Source organism: Varanus komodoensis, unplaced genomic scaffold (genome assembly GCF_004798865.1).
Source record: "Varanus komodoensis strain SLA01 unplaced genomic scaffold, ASM479886v1 scaffold7_3, whole genome shotgun sequence".
Taxonomy (NCBI): Eukaryota; Metazoa; Chordata; class Lepidosauria; order Squamata; family Varanidae; genus Varanus; species Varanus komodoensis.
The window spans coordinates 22,476,202-22,497,884 of record NW_025336480.1 but is presented as its reverse complement, the minus strand read 5'-3'; the positions used below and the strand labels follow the sequence as shown (position 1 = coordinate 22,497,884).

Here is a 21,683-nt window from a genome sequence, read left to right as displayed (position 1 = left end):
ACACAAACAAAATCAGTTATCTCTAGTAGACTACAAACTTATATCTCAGATTATCAACAGAACTCTTCATCATGTGCAAGTAGGTACGTCTATCTGCATGCCTGCACTATGGGAAAGACATATGTGGGGCTTGCTTAGTTCATAATTTTCTGAAAATGCAGAAAAATTATACTTGGATTACACAAAGTTCAGGTATTTATGCCTACATAAATATTTAGAAGAATCTTGATGAAAATCTTCATGACCAGATTAGCAGATAGGTAGAGGAGCTACATTCCCCAGTCCACCATCACAGGGCAAGAGAAAAGGACCAGTTAATCCAGATTCACAGCTTTCAGGTTGAGTTTAAGACTACTATATAGTGCTTTACATGGAGCTCCCTCTTCAGACAATTAGAAGCTTAAGCTGGTCCATAACGTTTCAGTCAGATCTTTGGTTGGCAGTGGTTCCTGGGGGCATCTATACTACTAGTTTATTTCCAAGTAGAAATCAAAGTGCTAGTTATGACTTAGAACGCCTTATACAGCTTGGGACCAGGCTGCTTAAAAGATCACCTTCTCTCATATGAATGTACTGATTCTTAAGGTCCTTTGGAGAAGCCCTTTTTTGGAGACTGCTGCCCTTAGAGACACAATCAGTGGTGACCCAAGAAAGTCTTTTTGGTGGTTGCTCTCAAGCTGTGGAGCTCCCCACAAAAGGAAGCTAGGTTCATTCCCTTCCACTGGCAGGCAAAGGCTGCTTTATTCAAGAATACCTTTTCCGTGTAGGTGAGTTTCTTTGTTTTTTTGCCATTGGTGGTGTTGGTGTTCTGTAATTATGCTTTTCTTGTACTAATGTATTGTTTATATCAGTTTTATTTATTCCTCTAAGCTGCCTTTAGTGTCATTTTTGGTAGAAAAGTGTGGCATAAACAAATAAGTCTAGCCCAGTGTTAAGTTGCTTAATGCCCTCCTCATTCTTTGAATTAAACTCCCATAAACTTCAGTCATTATGGTCCATAGTGAACAGTTGTTCCAACTGTAGCCCAGAACATCTGAAGGTCAGCAGGTTATCTAAGGCAATTGCATTTTTAAGTTTATCTTTTTTCTTCTGAAAATTATACTCTTTCTCCAGGAACGAAAGGCCTCCTCTTTTAAAAAAAAAATTCTCACAACCTGGTATGCACTTCACAGCCATTTCCATTTTTAATTGACAATTGGGGAATTCGTTCCTGGGTTGTTTCATGGTGTACAGACCTGGAAATTCTGGGTTGTTTATGGATCAGAGAACTAACTTGAACCCATAAATATCAGGCAGCTCCCTTTACCCCACATTTCCTGGGGTTGTGCAGTATTGACTGGTCTACCCAAGGCAGCAAAATGTCTTTGGGCAGATCTGTCCATTTCTGTGTGCATGTTCTACCCCTGTCGTGTCCTATTGGGATGTTCTGTCTGGGGCTGTGAGTCAGTCTGCCATTTCTGAATATGCAATGTTTGCGTGTTTGTGTTTCTCTCTGTATTTAGATCTCCTGTGTTTGTATTCTGTGTATTATAATAGGGAAAAGTAATTCTTAGGAATATGTGTTTGTATTTGAGTCTTGGCATTGTCTTTTGGATATGGTATTAGTCTTGGCTTCCCAGGAAAAAGCTGAAGATTATTTTTACTAAAATAAGTTTAGATTTTTTTGCATTAGACAACAAATAGCTTTCTTTGACGCTGTGTGTAAGTGGACAAATTTGGGGACTGAGTCAGGTGGCCAATACAGCCCTTGACTTATAATGGGTATTGCACAGATGATTTTGAAATTAATATCCAAAACAGTGTGTGCTTGGAACAATCCAAGGAGGCCATGTGAGTACACAGAGTAGAATTGTACAGTTCTGTTTTTTTGCAATTTCACTGAAAATGCTCAGGCTTCTAAAGATCCAAGCTGTTTTTAAAAGGAGTTGCCTCCGAGATTCATATAGGACTGTGCAGTTGTTTCAAATCTAATTCAGATGCAAAATCGGGGATGCCACATAGGCACTTTAAAACTAAGCTGGCAGCATGCTAAGCATGGATGAAGTAGCAGAAACTGAAGTGCTTGAAAAATGATGCTCCATTGCTTTATACACAGCTTTGCTTGTGCTTTAGAAGATTTTTTTTTTATCTTTAACTTTGTAACAATTACCAGTCAACTTTAGAGCTTTTTCCTATTAAGGAATACACCAAGAGGAGGACAGAAAATTATGAGGCTTATACCTATGGAATGATGCGTGACAGAGCCTGCAGATTTGAAAGACTCTTGTTATTGGGCTTGACTACTTTGAGATCCTCTTCTCCCTTTCTAAGTGATGTGATTTGGGAAGGTTAATAAGGCCTCTGTTCTTCTAGCTTAATTGAACCATAATTTCTAGAGATGGTTTTCCTAGGAACTCCTGCAGTTATTGTTACTGTTAAGAAAATTTTGCAAGGCACTTCCTTAATTCACTTCTGTTCTGTATTGTCTGATTTTATAGTCAGTTTTGCACTTCATGCTAACCCACACTACAGATAACCAAAAGCAGAATTGGTTGTTCCCAGAACACATCATGGTGTGTCTGAAAGATTAATTGGGTTCATCATGGTTGTTTCTCCCTGCCCCCTCCTCCAGCTGGTATCCCAGAAGACTTGGCAGCTAAAGCTGCATTATCCTCTTTCCACAGTGTACCGTTTTTTGCTCACTGCAACTTTTTTCATGATTTCTCAGCTGACAACCAGTGACAGCCTCTTCAAAGTAGTACATTGGAGGGGTTGTTACTAGCTTGCCACCCCATTTTTATTTTTAAGTGCAAGACATTTGTGTGATTTTTAATTAAATTTTAATTTGTTATTGGTTGGACTTGTACAAGTGTAGAGGTGCATACTTGTGGAGTTAGGATATGGGAAAACTCACCTAGGTCATGTACTGGGAGGTGTCTGCTGTCAAAGTGCAGCCATGAATATTGACCCAAAGAGACTGCCAGTAGGCCCTTTGCATTCTCTTGACAGATGTCAAAAGGGAAGCTATCAAGGGAGTGCAAAAAGCTATAAATGATCTTTGTTCATGAAAGGCAATGGTGAGTAGGTATGCCCTTCATGGCAGCCTGTAGTGTTTTCGGTCAGACCTGACTCTTAGTGTTTTCACTGCAGCGTGGAGCCTGCTTTCAAAGTTCAGACTTCCTCTTAAAGTTTTTACAACTGCTGTTGTTTCAAGGAGGAATGTTCCATGTACAAAGGTATGGGTTATTGGAGGATGTCAACCCTGGAACAGACCATGGGCTAATTGATGGCTGTTTTTCTCTCCAGTGACTCCTTCCACCAAACATTTCAAATACAGGCTGCTATGTCAGAAAATAACATTTAACATATTTCAAAACCTGGTTATCAGTGGTGTTAAGCCAGGGGTCTCAAACTCAACTTCCCTGGGGGCCGCTGGAAGTAGAGGCTGGGTGAGGCTGGGTGGCATCAAGTATCCCACCACTGCGATGGTGGTCGCTCATCCGGAGGCCGGCCCGGGTGCCGCGGGCCGCGAGTTTGAGACCCCTGTAAGCTGGATTTTGCAAGGTCAGTTTAGCTTTTGGCATGATATGAACCTGATTTTGTCTATCCGCTCCCTATTGTTGTTTAGCTAGTTACTCTTGAGTGCCCCTGAATGGTGTGTTTTGCCTGTTCCATAGTGGGCATTTTTCTTGTACCACAGTGTCATCTGGCTTTTACAGTTGGATTGGGATGTAGCGATGTGACTTTACCTGGTGAAAAAGAGGTGGCGTACATGACCTTTGGTCCACTCCAATTCATATAAGAGAATATTTGAGGACAGCACTTCTGATCTAATATTAGAGGCTTTTCAAATACAAATATATGCATAGCTCTTGAAAAGAAAATATCATGGGTTCTATTTCTGGTATTTGATTATGGAAATACTTTATAGTGTTCTATACATTATAAAGTTCTGTAAATTTTACTTGTAATTCTGGTTTTGGAAAGATGTTAACAGGAGTTATGTAGCATACTCATGCTACAGGACTCTTGACAGGAGTTAAAGAATGTTATAACTCTCAGCTGTTCTTGTAGTAGGTTGTCTACATTATGTTTTGATTTGATTTTTCTGCCTCAGTCCTGGTTGAAATTCAGATACTGGTATGGGATATGGGTTTCCATTTTCTATGTTACCATCTTTATAATTGTGTGTTTCATAATATACCATTATGTATCTGTATTTTGATCTCAGTGGTGTTTACAAAAGTATTCAGGCTGAGATTGAAAATGGATTAGCGATTTATATTAGCAAAAGCATATTAAGAGATTCTCAGTATATCATAAAACTGATAATCATGTAATGCAATTCATAAAAGCAAAAAACATGTTTTGTGGTACAGTAGTTCAATAGCATGAAAGCTGAGCTTGAATTATCTTAATCTGAAAACTTATAAAAGTTTTGGTGATGGCAGTGATCCCTCTTCTGATACTAAACTAGGAATATGCAGGGGTTTATAATTTTCATTTAGGGAAGGTATGGACTTGTTTTACTGAGTAGAAACCATAGAACTCCTTAAGGTTCATCAACTAGAGCCAAATGCAAAACAGTGGCATTTCCTACTGTAACTAGTAACCACATTAACAATGTATCACAACAGCAATATACAAGAACAAATCTGCATCTGAGTTTGCTGCATATCGGGGATCCATCAGCTGGCCTGAGTAGGCAAACCTTTGTTAGTCAAACCTGTGCTGCTGTATTGTGAGTCCTCTGGTGATGTGCCAGTAGATCTAGATGTGCCCTGTTTTCCTAGCTGACAGTGTCAGTGGATCTGTGGCTATACAAACCGGGATTTTATTTGTGTGATTGCGTTAATGTTTGTGGGGAAGGTAAAAGAGCTTGGTAGAATACTTCATTCTCTTTCCTACTAATCACACAAAGTCTTCCATTTTAAGTATTTCTGCAACCTACAGAACTGGAGTGGACCAGTATATAGTCTTAAGAAATCTCAAATAGCAAACTATGCTATTTGCAGTTTATACATCTTGCATTAACTGGAATAGACTTCTCATGCAACAAGACTCCTTTACCTTCAGCCTCCTGGGTGCCCCTCAGATCTGCCTGGGAGGTACAATTCACTTAGGAGCAAATTTGAAGGGTGCAGAAAGCAGACATTGGTAGTTTCTGTTTTGTTGAGAGACTTAGATAAAGTGCTTGATTTAGCTACTTTGTTTCATGCAAACTTAGAGATGTTGAAAAAATAAATGTAAGTTGGATTCTTCATCTGCTTTTTGTTCATTTGTTGTAGCATCTGAAAATTAGAAGTAAAGGTGTAAGATCTATGTGAACAGCTAAGGGCCAGCACGTGCATGATATTCTACTCAAATATTCCACTGTATTGGTAACATCTCTAAACATTACATAGATAGTAAATCTGGGAAATAAGACTTTGGTCCCATTGTTGCATAGTTTACATCTATAAATATTACCAATTTAGCCTTATAGTGACTTATTAGAAAGCATATTACTATAACATCTCATTGGGGTCTCAGTTTCCCTGGGTAGTTTACAAGCCACTCTGCAAATATTCCTCAAACATATTTGATCACCAGACCTACCTGGGTTCAATATCTATTACTGCAGCAGGAGTGGGCAGTTTTTACATTTATAATGTGAACTTTGTTTTTACTAAGAAGCTTTTAAACTTTGTACACCCCTCATTTAAGCACAGAAACAGTATTTTAAATGATTAAGTGGAAAGACAGTGCCAGGTAGGGCTTAGAAAAATAAAATACTTCGTAAGATACCTGTCATAATTATTTCTGCCGTTTCCTGTGAAAAATATTGTACTGAAATATTTTTTTCTGATAGGCATTTAAGGATGCTCCATGTGATGCTATCTTCCCAACAGAACTGGAGAGACTTGACAGTTTGGTTTCAATCTGTTGAGTCCTGTGTTCCTGGCATCACTCTCATTAGATGCTCTATTAGTCAATGAATGCAACGTTAAAACCACATGTAAGAGAAACCCTGTGGTGTTATTGTCACCACATGTGGTAGAACAAAGCATGGGTTATCCCAGCTATATTTCTTTGGAACCCATTGCTACAGTTTTAATAAAGCTGTGAACTGGACCTTGCCATTGGATAATGCTGCTTTATCTATCAAATCTTTAACTGCTGCAGCCAAATTACAATACATTTTGGTGATGCAGGTGCTAAATCAGTTTGTGGATATAGTCATGGACTGGATTAGGGCCAGTAAAGTGAAATTGGATCCATACATGATGGAGGTTCTAAGAAATTGGTGTTTAATCTATCTTTGATGTGGCTGTACTTTCTGAAAGAGCAGGTTTGGAGGCGTAAGGGTGCTCCTAGATCTGGCCTTTTCATTAGAGGCCCGGGTGTTATTGGTGCCATTAAGTACCTTTTACTAGCTTCATCAGGCCAACTTTAACTGTTTCTCAACATTCCATGTCTCCTAGAATGCATCTCTAGTGACTGATTCCATTATAACTATGGGTATGAGACCCAAGAGTATTCAGATCCATGGGCTATAAAACATTTCTTTATAAAGCGATGCAGCATTATGCATATAAAGGCAAATCCTAACCCATCATTAATAACTCCTATAAGCAAAAAGAAAAAGAAAAAAAGAAAAAAGGAGGAGGAATCTTGAAATCTGTTTGTAATTGCCTATGCAGCTGTAAAGTAGACAGGACTTGGCAAAAGTCATGCTGGGTTATTTTGTACTTGGACAACCACTTAATTGTATAAATGAAATTAGTACCTTGAGGCAGGTCAATCCTATTGCCCCACTGTGCTAGTGTTTGTATGAACTACACTGATATTTTTTCTTACCTTAAGTACAGGAGACTAGCAGGTTTTTGGGAAAGCTGCACCTCTAGGAAGGGAATGTCTGACATGAGCTTTCCAGAGGAGGCAGGGCCATCCTCAAGATGCCAGTTTTAAGCTTGTACCTTGTGAGACGTAATGCTTTCTATTGTAATGCTCTACAATAAAAATAAAATAAAGAAGCAGCACCAACACTTTTTCACTTGACATGCATAAACCTTGGAGAAATGAGTGGCCTTTCTATTGCTGTTGCACAGGCTGCACCAGGAGGAGTTTGGGTAGCATATACTGGTTTTGCTAATTGAATGGCAGCCATTACATTAATTGATTGATTTAATTGATTAATTACATCAATGTAATGTAAGATTGTGTGCCCATTGCCTCATAAGTATGTGTTCCAGAGAAGCCACTCTGAGCCATGCAGGAGATGTACAGACACAGTGGAGAACACTAAGGCTCCACCCACAGAAGAATGAAGCAAAGCTTGCCAAGTCCAGGTGGCAGCCTCAACCTTCATCACTTCTCTGGGATCCAGACAGTATCAATTGGATAAGCCACCCTGCTACCCATCCGTAGGCCTAAGCAGGCCTTATGGTTGGGAGAACTCTTCCAGCCTTCCTGGGGCCCAGCAAAGGGCCTGTCATGAGCAGGTGTCTTGTTCTTTCCAGCAGACTCAGATGACACCAGAAACATAATCCTTTTATTAAAATTTCACAGGTTACAAAACAGTATACATCAAAATAGTCCTCTCTTTGAGATATGGGATATCTCCCGTGTGAAGGGTCAAATACTAACTGGAAGTTTCCTTCCTTTCCTCCCTTTTGGAAAGAGTCAGACTCCAACCTCAGATTGGCTCCTGGTTATGAGTTGGGATTTTCTTCCCTTCGCACATTCAAGGCAACAGGCTGTTGCATTGCAAAAAGGTCTTTAATTTACCAAAGTTTACTCAATAAACTCAATCAGCACAAAATGTATCCCTGAGCATGCACAGAGCAGGCCATTGAACCCAATCTAACCAACCACTTCCCGAAATCCTCCTTTTATGTATGTGGGGTCCTGATCCCTTCAGGTTGATCCATTTGAAAGTGAGCATGCTTTTTCTTTGTATGCCAGCCCTCTAATTGGCTGTCTTTTCCCTGACACCATGCCATGGGGTCAAGGGTTGTACCTGGTTTATCTTACTCCAAAAATTCCTCTTCTATGTCCCCACCCAGTAACTATACATTCTGGTTATTCTTAGAGCCTTCCCGAGCACCTCTTCTACAATTTCCTAGTCTGGTGGCCCCCTTTCCAGGCCCCCTCCATCTTCTTCTCTTCATTCTCTGATGTAGAATCCAGAAAGCCATGATCCAGGAGTAGATGCTAAGGGCAATTGTCACTCTCATGCCCAACACTTCTGCAGCTGGAGGGCTAGATAGCAGGAATGTTGGCCACTTCTTATTAGGTTCATTTGCTTTACCTGTCATCTTTTTACAAGGTCAAGGAACTTCCCTGTATTTCTTCCTGAAGCTCTGAAATGTCTCCCTGCCCTTTTGAGGTGGGCTAGTTTTCATAGTCTGTCTGAGAATCTCCACTAGGTAACTTTGAAACTGCAGAGGCGTTGTAAACAAACATAAATCAGCCAAGTTGCCCACTCCTGGTTTTATGAAGGGCCCCTTAACAATTCTACAGGGTTTGGCTCATGAAAAGTTCTTCAGGATTAAGTAGTATTCTTATGTACCCTTCCCTGCAAACCTCACATACACACTGATGGGGTCTAAAGCTGTCAGTGACTAACCAAGAAAGGGATTGTGCAGTTGTGGTGGTTAGTTCAATGAAAATGTCTACTTGGTATCTACTTGGTATGACTGAGTTTGCACATTGTGGCTTAGTGTGTTGTCTAAACTCAGCATGCTCCCTGCTCCCCTACAGGCTGGCTTCTTTGTAACAACACCCCAAGAAACCATGGCTTGTTGTAGGATTTCATAGTCACTAGTGAGCTTGCTGTGAACCCTGATGACATAACAAACCCAGGTGAGACCCTGAAGTCTGCAACGCATCCTAGCACGAGTAGCAGAAACATTTGCTGCTCTGGCCAGTCAGCTCTGATGACCATTGTCCAATGTGTCCAAGTAGTATTTTGGGCAGCTGTCATGGGCTTCTCTGCTACCTTGCACTGGTACCAGTGTCTGTCCTGCACTGCCTTCCTAGGCCCCTCTCTGGGTCTGATGAGGTGTTGGTACTGCCAGCATCCACCACACACTACCTTCCCAAGCCCTGCTCAAGGCTGAACAAGGCTGCATGTGGCAAAGGAATGCTCTGCTGGGTCTGTTCTGGAGGTGACCCTCAGAGCCCACCTGCTGCCGTGATTGCAGGGCTATCTCAGCTTGCTTGCAGTATGCTGTGGATCTAACTTGTAGTTCCATAAATATTTGGTACTCCAAGGAGAGTTCATACTTGTCAGCAGTAATAGTAGTTTGGGATGGGTATATTTTGTTAAAGAGGACCATGTTTGTGTTAATGTTGATAAGTATAATTTCAGTGCATTGTCTCCGATTGCAAAAATGCTGTTTGTGCCAATGTGCAAACCCTTTCCCATAGTATTGGTACATAGCAATAAATAAAAGCTACTCTGCATGTGCTGAAGTATGGGTATCTAATGGCTGAGATTTTGCTCTAAATACAGATTTTGGAACTAAGCCCTCAGTCTAAAAGATTACCTTCTAGTTTTGAGAATGACTGAGAGATAGTTTCAGAATAATTACATGAGCTGTTCAAGGGCAGCTACATATTATTATGTATTTTTTTAACTAATGCAACAATATCTTTGAGGTTCTAGTGAATTTCAGAATATTCTCTAAGTCATATAGTCAGCTAAATGTTTCTGTGATACATCAATTCTGTATTATAAATGGCATTGGAAGATCTGATGAAGTATTCTATAAGAAAGCTCATGCCACAGTAAACTGTTAGCTGCTCAACTTGATACAAAGTGGTTGCTCATAATTTTAATAGTGAAGGAGTAAGGAAGAGAACACTGAGTTATGAATTTAGAAAAGATTGGGAAAGAGTGTAGTTTTGTAGGGACACATGGTTCATATTTTATAAAGAGGAAAGAAATGTAACAGTTGTATTATGTTACATCTGCAGCAGCAACGCCAGGCAGGTGCAACACCAGTACCAGGCAGGTCCAGCAGCAGCAAGCAGCAGCGTCATTGTTCAGTGAGTTAAATAACATCAGAAGTAGTGTTTTTCTTTTCCTTTACTACATAATACATTGTCTTTATCATATCAACAGCTCTTTGAGAGGAAAACTATTACTATTCATATTTTATAAACAGAAACTGAGGCTAAGAGAGACTTGTGTAATGAATTTGTAGTAGTGCAGCAGTAGGGTGGGTATAAATCCAAAATCTTCCAGATAAAGGATTAGACCTCTTCCTTGGGGGTGTTAAAGCCAATGTTGCACCAGCAGAAATCAGCTAGCATGATGGGGCTTTCTCCCTTTCACTTACCCATTGCATCCCTCTAGAGCAGATTTTGAGGCTTCATGGAAGCTGCAACATGAGGGGAATCATCACCTTCCTGGTTCCACAGATGGAACTGTTTTCATCAGTAGGATGGCAGGTGTTGGATTGAACCATGGCCCCATATTATACAAACCCTTTCTTGATTTTTAAAATGGAATTCACCAAAGCTATACAAAAGAAAAATACATGATAGTTTTGTTAAAGAAATTAAAGTAACTCAATATATATTTATGAAATATATATTCATAAATATTACTATATAATTACATATCCAAGTATTAATAGAAATAGTTATGCATAAGCTTCAGAAAAAGTGGACCAAATTTTCATTTATCCATGGGTGACTGAATACCACCCATTCAAATATTGAAAGCATCACTTGGTCCTCAATGCATTGTGTTATAGGAGGTGGGCATTTCTTTTTCCTGTGTTGTAATACCAGTCATTTGGCTGTCCAATGGTGTGAAAAAGCTACTTTCATTGTCCCTGTGATAAGTTTCAAACAGCAGGTAAATAATTTAGAAGAACATGTGCCTCATTAAAGCTTAAAGAACATTCTATTACTAAGCTTATCCATACTGTGAATACCACTCCAAAAAAAAAAAAAAAAAAAAAGCAACTACTGGACTTGGAGTTAAGCAAGTCATTAATACTATTACATCTCCAACACTTACTGACTTTGACAAGCCCTTTTTAAAAAGTTCTTGTGCTGTCCAATAAACACTTTTTTATTTTTTGGCTGAATAATATGTAACCAAGATCCCTAGACTCTTCTGAAACAGATGCAAAAAAAATGTTTCATAGATTAGGCAAAATGGGACTTCTAATTCCTTGTTCCATTTGTCTTTAAGACTCTGTCATATTCATTCATAAACATTTGTAAAAATGAATCGTGTGATGTTATAACTGCTTAGCCTCAATCAATGCTTCCAGCTTTAAAAAGGGCATTAAAGCAGTTCAATCAGCACAGCCAAATCCAGATTCTAACAAATGTTACAATTGCAACTATTGTCATTCAGCTGAGGAAGGGAAATCATATTTGGCACACAGATCTGAAAATGACAGCAGTTCATCCACACCCACTAATTGAAAAATCAATCTGTCCAAGTTTTCTGCATGAACATTTTTTAAAACAGTTTTAAAATCTGGAGTCAATTTAGCATGAGAAAATGGGTCAAATTGTAACTGACAAAATATATGTCATACCTCTCTGACTGCTGTGATTGTGGGGAGCACCATGTCTGTTTTAGCATGCTGAGAACCTAATGGCATCCACTTGGAATTCAGATAAAGAATTCCAAAACTGACCAAGGTGGACAGTTTGATCTAAGTGGAAAAGGTCAAAATTCAGAACTGGTCAGCAAATAAGCTCTATGATATAAGGCAAGATTTGAAAAGCTAAACCCACTCTCTTTTGTTGAAAACTGCATCCATTTCAAATAAATTTGTGGGGGGAGGACCCCCATTTCAAAACAAAGCATTACATTTTTCAAAATGGTTGCCAGGTATAATAGGGGTATAATATAAGCAAATCATATACAATCCTATGTTCAAGGTTCAGCTTAAATGTATTATCCTTGCCCAACAAACTCAGCTTAAGAGATGCCCAACAGTCTGTGTCCTGTGAGACCCCATTGGTGAACTTGATCAGATTTAACTTGCTCATTTGGGATGGCTTTCTAGGGATAAGTATTCCCAATGGTAATAACATTTGAACACCATCAAAATTCCAGTGAGCTAATATAAGATACAGTATCTCCAACTGACATCCATTCTGGTGTCACCGATGAATTAAATAGACAAACCACCAAAATTATTAATCACCAGCATCAAAGGTGGAACTAATGATTAGAGTTTTAAGATAAATGGTAGAAGACTATTAGCATGCAGCATAATTATAAATTCTACATAATCATATACAAATTTATGAATGCTACTATTCTAATAGTAGATGCTAGGGGTTCAAACATAAATATTGGTGGAGAAAGTGGATACCCCTCTCCCAAGTGTAAATAATCCAAGGAAAAACACTGGTTTTGATACTAGTTTGCAGAGTTAGATATAAATTTTTGACACATTTTTAAAATTCTGCTGGAAGACTAATATTTTCAAGGTAGCAAAGATAAATTCCCAGTGAATTTTGTCTGAAGTGTTCTGAGCATCCAAGTCAAAAGGCTTTGAAATATGTGATTATGAAAGCTTGCTCATGGTTCCAGTGTGAGACAGAAAATAATGTTGTGAAGGACATTAGGAGGGTGAGCACCCGGAGGAGGGCTTTCTCTGCGGTGGTACCCAACCTATGGAATGTGCTCCCCAGAGAGGTCTGCCTGGTGCCGTTGTTATTTGCTTTTTGGCGCCAGGCCAAGACCTTTTTATTTAAACGTCATTTTAATTGTTGATTTTATTTATTGATTTTAACAACTTTGGCCAGGACGTCTCCAACTGTATTTTATTGTACTAATGATACTTATTTATTTGTAAGCCGCCCCAAGGCTTAGGCGAATGGGGCGGCTTATAAGTCTGCTAAATAAATAAATAAAAAAACAGAAATCCTTTTGGGTAAACAGATGTGCTCAAAACAAATGTACTGACTTTATTGCTTGCTTAGAAAAAATATTCCACCAAATATAATTTATTTAAACAAGCATTCAGAAGTTAAGTTTTTTCTTCCCTTAGTAGACCTGGGTTGTGTGAAGAAACTTGTGTAAATGATATGGAAGTAAATATAGAAATACTGTACATGCCATATATTGGAAAACATATATAGGAAGGGCTTCCACCATATTCCCCACTTCTCATGAGACCAACATTTTGGCCTCAGAACTGGAGAAGAAGGCTGGGTAATGGCCCAACCTTGCACCATCCCAGTACGGGTCCTGAGGGAAAGAAACTACAGGAACCAGGGCTGTTGACACCAACATGGGTCTGGTGGGTGGGTTACATGAATGCACAGATGACCACTCAAAGAACATCAGTTACAGGTAAGCAACTTTACTTTATCAAAGCATGGTTTTACTCCTATTCAGGAGAGATTGCAGTGACTGCAACAGAATTATCTGCAAGAAGGAATTTCGTACAGTGGTGGCCACTTGGCATTCGTTGGGACATGGGTGGAAAATCCAGAGTTGATGAAGATGAAAACCACCTATTAAATCAATGATTTAGGAAAAAAGAGAAATAGAAGACTTAACTACAAATTAAGGGTGCTATTAGATGATTTTGTGGGAGACACTGGATTTCTCATGAGGTCAGGCTCCCCCTTTTCCTATGTAGCCCCCGAACTATCCAGAGCGAATTTGGAAGGCATGAAGGGTGGAGAGGGTATCAGTTCCACCAGTAATGTCCATTCTGTAGGTGGACAGATACAATTGGATACAGCCCAATTGGTTTTGCTATGGAATTAACCAATAATAATAACTGAGTTCTTTCTGATAAGGATAATGGCAAATATTTCTGAATCAGCTGCCTTCTGATTGGCTGTATATGGAAGTTGCTTTCATAAATTTGGAGATGTGGACCTCAAACTTGAGATGTTTAACCCACTTTCTATCAGGAAATTCACAGCTTACATTGGGCACTCAGCAGCACTGACTAGGTTCCTACCTCCTTAATGTTTACATAGTAAAGTGTTGGTATTTGCAGATTAATCAGCTATATCCTACAAAACAAAGATGAAAGGTAGAGATTACTTACTCGCAAAGGTTGTTGAGTGTAACTCACCAGATCCCCCTATGTGTGGACTAAGCATTTATTTCATCACATTAGTTTTCCACCCTTCCTCCAAGGAGCTTAATTGTAGTGTACATGGGGTCCCTTCCCCCATATTACTTGAAATAATTGTGTGAAGTAGGCTTAGCAGAAAGAGTGACTTGACTAAGCCTACTTACTGAGTGAGATTTAGTTCTTCTTGATGCAAGTACAACATTATGTTATAACATCCTTTGGCTAGTGGTACTTGCTTCAAAATAGAAAAGGTAGTCTGAGGAACAGGAAGGAGAAGCGGGGGTTCTCCTCTTCCTTCATTCTGACTGTGTCTTATGGAATGAAAAGGATTTTCAGAAAGAATATGACTTATACAATTCAGTGGTTAATTCTGTCAGCAGTACCCATGCAAATATATAAATTGAAGCACTTCCCTCCCTCCCTCCCTCCCTCCCGTAATGATGAAGGGAAGCATATTGGGCAGGTACACTGTGTCCTTTGCCACATAAATATGGGAGTTTACTGAGTACATGTTCTCTGATTTTCCTTTTCCTCCAGAAATACAACCAGAATAATAATGGAAGAAAAGCTTGCAAAAAGACAACAAATAATGAGGCAGTTTGGAAGCATCTTATGTGTTATCTGAATCTGCTGTTAGAATATTTTACAAGAGTTCATACAAATTGCGATAATCCAGCCAATGTTTGTAAGCTAAGTTTTGTAGGCAGTGTTATTTTATAGGTGAAATAAATTTATTTAACTTCCGTGTATGCACAGGTCACTTCCAAGCTCCCAAGCAGATGTCTGAAACCACCGATAATATAGCAAACACTAAATAGTGCACTATAAAATAGCAAGTGGGCACCCATTGGTGGTGGCAGTGGCGAATTTATGGCACTTTACAACTTCTCTTTCAGGCTGCGGTTAACTGCAGTTAACTGAAATTGTGGTATCTGAGCCAGCAGATATTCTGCTGTATTCAAAGTGGGTGTTTTCCAATAAATCAAACTGAATACAGTAATTCATCTGGATACATCAAGCATCCAAGATAATGTGGCTTTTTGATTAAAAACGTTTTAGATGGCTTTTCTCAATCATTTTTATTTTGGTGTTGTGTTTTATATTGTCCGTTGTGTTGCTATAAATTACTTTAGGTTTTTGAAAATGGGAAGTGGTATAAACTTTTAAAAAATGACAAGTGACCTTGCATTTTGGCCTTGTAACCAGTGGGTTTTATCCAAAAAAAGGCTCCTGTGAATGGGAAGCTTTTGATTCAGGGGAGCTTTTCCACAAAATTGGTGATTCCCTCCAGAACAATGGGGGAGCTAGCGCAGGGGATTCATAACTAGTGGTAAACCTTCCAATATTTCCTTCCACTGCATTTCAGTGGCAGAAGCAGTCTGAGTGGAACCATGTTCAAGGACTTTCTTACTATCTGGATCCATCCCAACAGCCCCCCCCCCCCAAAAAAAGTGGGATTCTACCTTGAGGATCTTGCAATTTATATGGTGAGTGAGAGAACAAAGGGAGAAAAGCATCGTAAACTATTTCTCTTCTCTGTCCAACCAACCCCATCAAGATTCCCAGCAGTAATGACTGCCTCTGAGTTAAATGCAGGTTGTACTTAACTAAAATAAAACAGTTGTTACAGAAAATGGTGCAAAGCCCTACATGTCACAAATAGGCCTGTTGTTCTTCCTTCAAAATAGCTGTTGGTTTGAGCTATTCCTAGAGAAAGATGAACCACATGCACAAAGTATCATAAGGATTCTAGGAGAGTGTTTTGGAAAGTTACATCAAAATGGCTTCCATGTGTATAAAATTGTAATTTAATTCCTAAACATTGTATTTTCATAGTAATTTTTTGTGAAGAGAAATTGGTTAAGCTTTCTAGAAAGATTAGAAATTTGAAGCACCATCAAAACCCCCAACTGTTTGTGGTACATACTACTTCTCTTACATTAGTTGAGTAATGTAAAAAGTAAATAGCTTCTTGTCCTTTGAAATGTGCTGTAATCAGTACCAATGATTTTTGATAAAGTTGTAAACTGCAAGAGTGCCTGAATACTGTAACAGCTTTAACCTGACCTGATCCTGGCTATAATCCTAAATCCTGCAATCTCCTTTGCCGTGATTCATTATCTTTGATGTCTATACTTTTAAATGCTCTGTTCAAGAGGTATTAATCTTCATTTGAATTCTTTCAGTACCAAAGGTCATTTAACTAGAGTTTAAAAAAGGAAATCATAACTAATTAATTTTGTTGGGCATGAGAATGTTGAATGCTGAAATCTTCGTCTGTTAAGTTCACTTAACTCATTTTATAAAATTTCAAAAGCATCTGATTTTCCAGAAACATGCTACTTCAGCCATAGTTTTTAAGAGTTTCCATTCAACTTGGAAGGAAGGTACACCCATGATTTGTTCTTTGGATGTTGGAATTGTTGTTTGAACATTAAACAGGAAATAGAGAGATGGGGAAAGGATATGAGCTCATGATTCTTTTCTAATCTTCCTAACCATGTATAGTGGATGAATTCGCCATTTCTAATTCAGCATTTCAAAGAGAATGAATGACGTTTTGGTAAGAATGACCAAATAAATGATGTTCAAACTTATTAAGATTCCTTAAATGTCAACTTGCTGTTTTTCTCCTTGACCCACACTCACATCTGTGATCAAAGTCAGTTTGTTTTTGCGTGAACAAGAGAATTGCATGAAATGAACAGCCATTGACTATAACATGTTAAACATCCAGTCTAAAGTGTGGATGTTTAAAATTTGAGCATTTTGCAGATGGTGTTTATTTTGCAAGTACACTTTGCACAGTCATGAAGGCAAGTTTGGGAATTTGTGATTGTCTTTGGAGAAAATGAGCTTCTATTTATGCTTCTGTATATAGAAACAGCGAGTCGGAAGGGGCCGCCCAGGCCATCTAGTCTGACCCCCGGCTCCAGCTGGCTCCGTTCAAGACATGCCCACCATGTGCATGTCCAGCCTATCTTTGAACACCCTCACCAATGGGGCCTCAACAACCTCCCATGGAAGCCCATTCCATACCCTTTGGGTCCTAACTGTCAGGAAGTGCTTCCTGGCATCCAAGTGGAACCTTGGTTCTCTGAGCTTTGCTCTGTTGGAGCATATCCTGCCTTCCTCTGCAGGGGAGAACAGGTCTCTACCCATCTCCATGTGACATCCCCTCACATACCTGTATGTCGCCAACATATCCCCTCTGAGTCTCCTCTTCTCCAGGCTGAAGAGACCCAGTTTCCTCGATCTCACCTCATACGGCATCCCAGCCACCAACCTTGTGGCCCTACACTGCACTGACTCTAACCTGGCTATATCCTTTCTGTAATGAGGGGCCCAAAACTGAACACAATACTCCAGTTGTGGGTATACCAGAGTCGTATAGAGTGGTAGTAATACCTCTCTCAATCTAGAAGCCACACTTCTGGCTATGCAACTAAGGGTGGCGTTCACCCTCTTAACCACCGCATCAACCTGCTGACTCAGGTTTAGCTTGCAGTCAACCAGTACCCCAAGGTCCCTTTCACAAGTGCTGCTCTCCAGCCACTTCCTGTGCCCCAAGTGCAAGACCTTGCACTTATCCACATTGAACGCCATCCTGTTGTCTTCTGCCCACTTCCATAGTCTGTCCAGATCCTTTTGGATCTGGAGTACCTGCTCCTCAGTTGTGGCCACTGCTCTGGTTTTAGTGTCGTCTGCGAATTTGATCAGCAGACTGTTCACCCCTTCTTCCATGTCATTTATGAAAAGATTAAACAGAATTGGCCCCAGGACAGAGCCCTGGGGGACCCCGCTTGTCACTGGCCGCCATCCCAATGATTCCCCTCTAATGGTTACCCTCTGCTTTCAGTCAGTCAACCATGCCCTAATCCACCGGAGAGTGCTTTGGTGTATCCCAAAACTCCTCAGTTTCTCCACCAGGAGATCATGGGGCACTTTGTCAAAGGCCTTGCTGAAATCCAGGTAAACCACATCCACTGCATCCCCTCCATCTGGCCACCTCGATCCACTGCATCCCCTCCATCTAGCCATCTTGGAACTCCTGTCATAGAATTCCACAAGGTTTGTCTGGCAGGACCTGTTTTTGCGGAAGCCATGTTGTGTGGCTGCCAGCCTCCCTTCCTTATCTAGCATCACTTGATCTCTCACTATTATGAGCCTTTCCATTGCTTTTCCTACAATGGATGTAAGGCTAACTCATCTGTAATTCCCCATGTCCCTTCTACTGCCCTTTTTGAAAATTGGGACCACTGATGCCATCCTCCAGTCCTCTGGAACTTCACCTGCTCTCCACGAGGCCTCAAAAATGGAGGCCAGCGAGGGATTTTTTGAAGAGGGCTTTTTTGGAGTGATTTGTGAAGTAAAATAAAAGTTCTCATACATTGCTCCTTTTGGATAGGGAAGGTGAATATAGTGTTAGCTACTTTAAGAAAGAGGTAAGCCATGAGAACAGAGATTCAAAGTTGATTATAGCTAGTCAGTGAAGCAAAAATTACATCTTAATTGTAGTGGGTTCAAGAAGAATGGGGGAAATACAGTTGTAAACTTGTGAAATTTATTGCTATAAATAGGATTGAGATTGGATTTGGTGGGGTTTGTTAAATTCTAGACTTGCTGCAAACTTTGGTTCCCAATATCAGCTTGCAAGTATCAAGCATGCAAAAGGCATCTGGTCTTGGCTATACTAAAACAGCTATTTAAAATGTTGCAAAAATGATTTCCTATTGCAGAATAATAAGAGCAATAGCTGTTTGTGTGTGTGTGTGTGTGTTTGGCATGTCAAGCTCAAAATGTAGGCCTAAATTCTATTTTGACACTAATAAGTATTCCAAGTGGATTAAAGTAATGTCTGTAAAAATACAATAAATGTCAAAAATGCATTTCTCAATTCCATTGGAAAATTAATAATAGTAATATGTGTGTTAAAGTACCAGTATAGGTAGCATTGATCGGGCCTTAGCCGGAGTCTAGGCAAGCTATAATTATATTTCAACAGCACTATATAAATTGGGGATGGTTCATAGAACACTAGGGGCAAATTTCTTGTAACCTGTGATACATAGGAAAAGTTGGACAATTTTGTTTTTAGTTCATCTCTCATCCTCCCGTATATCCAGAACAATATTTTGTCTCTTTGGTAGCATGTGACATAATTAGGATTGCTGTTTTTTGTTTGGTGGTGTTTTTATGTTTTTTCTGGTAGACGAAGGAGGCAGAAATTAAAACAGCCAAACCCCTTTCTGGTGTAGAAATAGAGGGGCAGGGGGGAAATGGTTCTGCCTGTTGAAGGTCTGGCTGTTACATTGGCAGAGCAGCTCTATTGGTGGGGGAAATGGCATTTTAAGATGTAGCTCCTTAAGCACTTACATGAACTGGAAGCTTTTTTAAAAATCTGAAAATGGCAGACAAAGAAAATCTTAATCTTTTATTCCTCCATTAGTTTCTTCATCCGTGTCTGAAAATAAGATCATTCTCGATAGTCAGAGTACTGCCTTTCACAAAGGGCACAACTTAAAACACTTTGGACAGGTTTAAATATTGACTTAAGTCTGTTGTGCTTTAAATAGAATAGACTTGGTTCTTGGCTTTATATAGTGCATTGTCATAGGTACAGATAACATTATTTCCTTTGGCATGTGAGGAGGGATTTATGAATTTTTGGCACTGACACAGTAGAATAATCAAATGTCAAGTAAATGAAAACAAATTATAAAAATAGTTCTAAAAACTTTTCTGTGAATTGAAGCAACTAAAATGGTATTAATGTTTAAAATAGCTAAAATGAGCATGTAAAGGTAAAAATGCTTTACATGTCATTGTAAAGGAGAGTAAATTGGGCAGAATTCCACAAATGCATTATCTGTTGCCTTTCTCTTAGGCATAGTTGTTGAGTCATACCTTTTCCTTATTTTCATTTTGGCCAGCAAGAAACATTCAAAGCATAGAAGTAAATCTCTTAATTTTCATATCAGAAATTACAAGAATAGTTGGAAGACAGGTGAAAATCTGACATCCTTTTGGTGTAGGCCATTGATTTTTGGAAAATTTTGAAATGGGAAGGTTTGCATTTGTTTAAGAAACTTTTCAGATTTTTTACCATTGGGTAAGCTGACTCTAGCTGATGGGAGCAATAAGCAAAACATCTCATAGGCCACAAGTTGGCCACCTCTGCCCTAGAGAGATCTAATTTAGTATGTTTATTGTACTTGTACTTAGTAGACGAGTTTAAGAGGAAACCCTTTGGTTGGTTGGGTGGTTGGTTGGTTGGTTGGTTGGTTGGTTTTTTGTCCCAATACAATGATAGATAGGAATGAGCTAGTTTAAAGTCTGGTTTTAAGGGTGAAGATGCTTTTTTCTTACTAACTCACAAAACTGTCTCCATTAGCAACTACTAATGTAGAGAATTACAAACAATGGTTACAATTATTTTACATCCGTAGATCAAACTTGGCTGCAAGGATTCTTGGAAATTGGGCAGAAGTTTATCTTGCATCCTTCCTGTGTTAACTTTTTGGCGCTAGTGTACCTTCCTTTCACTCTGTCAGATTTTGAGTCAAAGAAGGGGCAAAGTACTTTCCCTCTAGTGCTTATTTTCGGAGGGAAGGAGTGGTGATTAGCTTTGGCTGCGTCCATATGATCCCCAGTATAGTCAACACTAATTTATGATGGTGACTCATCCAAGTTGGTCTAGGAAACTAAGGGTCCCATCAGAACCTGATCAATTTGCTTCTGCTTCCCTGGGTCTAATTTGAGCATCAGCACCATCTTTTCTTAATTTTTATCATACAGTAAAAATAAAAGTCCCACACCCCATTTTTAAAATTTTTTGTCTCCATTATTATTTTAGCTCATTTTGTCATTCTTCTCTGGTTTCTTGATCTCTTTCCTACTTAGAGCATAACGCACTAAGAGAGCATAACACACTTAGAAGTCTATGTAATCTTCCTTCTGCTCTCCCATTCTGTCTTCTTATGTTTCCCCTTTTTACCATCATTTTTCTATAAGTTTATTGGCAAAAATTAATGTAGTTACACCATTAGGGAAAAAATTTGAGTAGCAGCACTATCATGTCTTCAACTATTAAGTAGTTCTAATAAAGCAGCAACTTTCTGATGTTCATACAGCACTTACATTAACAAAATTTAGGATGAATTTTAGATTATACATCTTTGCAGTAACAGATACATCAGCCCTGTTAGCTGGTCGCACTACTTGATGTAGAAAAAGTGAAGAATGCCGTGTCACTGTGTAGCACATTTTCAGTTGTTATGTACCCCTCATACTCAGTGTTGCCTGGCCTACCTTGCAGATTAACCCATTTGTGGCAAAGCTGTTCATTTGCTTGAATATGGAAAAGTGGCTTTTCCTTTGAACATATTGAGACTTTCTTTGCTACTCAATCCCAGACTGAGGAGCAGCCGCTGAATTTATATCACGTCATGATGAGAGGGAATGATGCCTTTTCCTGTGCTTAAAGAGTATGGCTGTTTAAAGAGTGCGGCTGTTCTATTCGATGCCTACACTTTGAGTACACTGTCACTCCTCAAGGGCTGTGTAACAGCACATACTCTTTGTGCTCTCCAAATCTGCTGCAGAAAGTTGGGACAGATTTGGGGCACATGTGAGGAG

At 39.4% G+C, this 21,683-nt stretch overlaps 1 protein-coding gene across 2 annotated transcripts in view; it reads left to right on the top strand.

Moving 5' to 3' along the window:
- Positions 1-21,683, top strand: part of PPP3R1 (protein phosphatase 3 regulatory subunit B, alpha) — a 50,124-nt gene that overhangs the window by 12,205 nt on the left and 16,236 nt on the right. Inside the window, exon 1 of one of the 2 annotated variants that reach the window (XM_044454708.1) lies at positions 9,214-10,014. The exons of the other annotated variant lie outside the window; for it this stretch is intronic. Coding sequence (XP_044310643.1) covers positions 9,928-10,014 — 87 coding nt within the window. The 5' untranslated portion in view covers positions 9,214-9,927. Of the gene's footprint in view, positions 1-9,213; positions 10,015-21,683 lie in introns of those variants that run through there. 2 annotated transcript variants of the gene reach the window in all.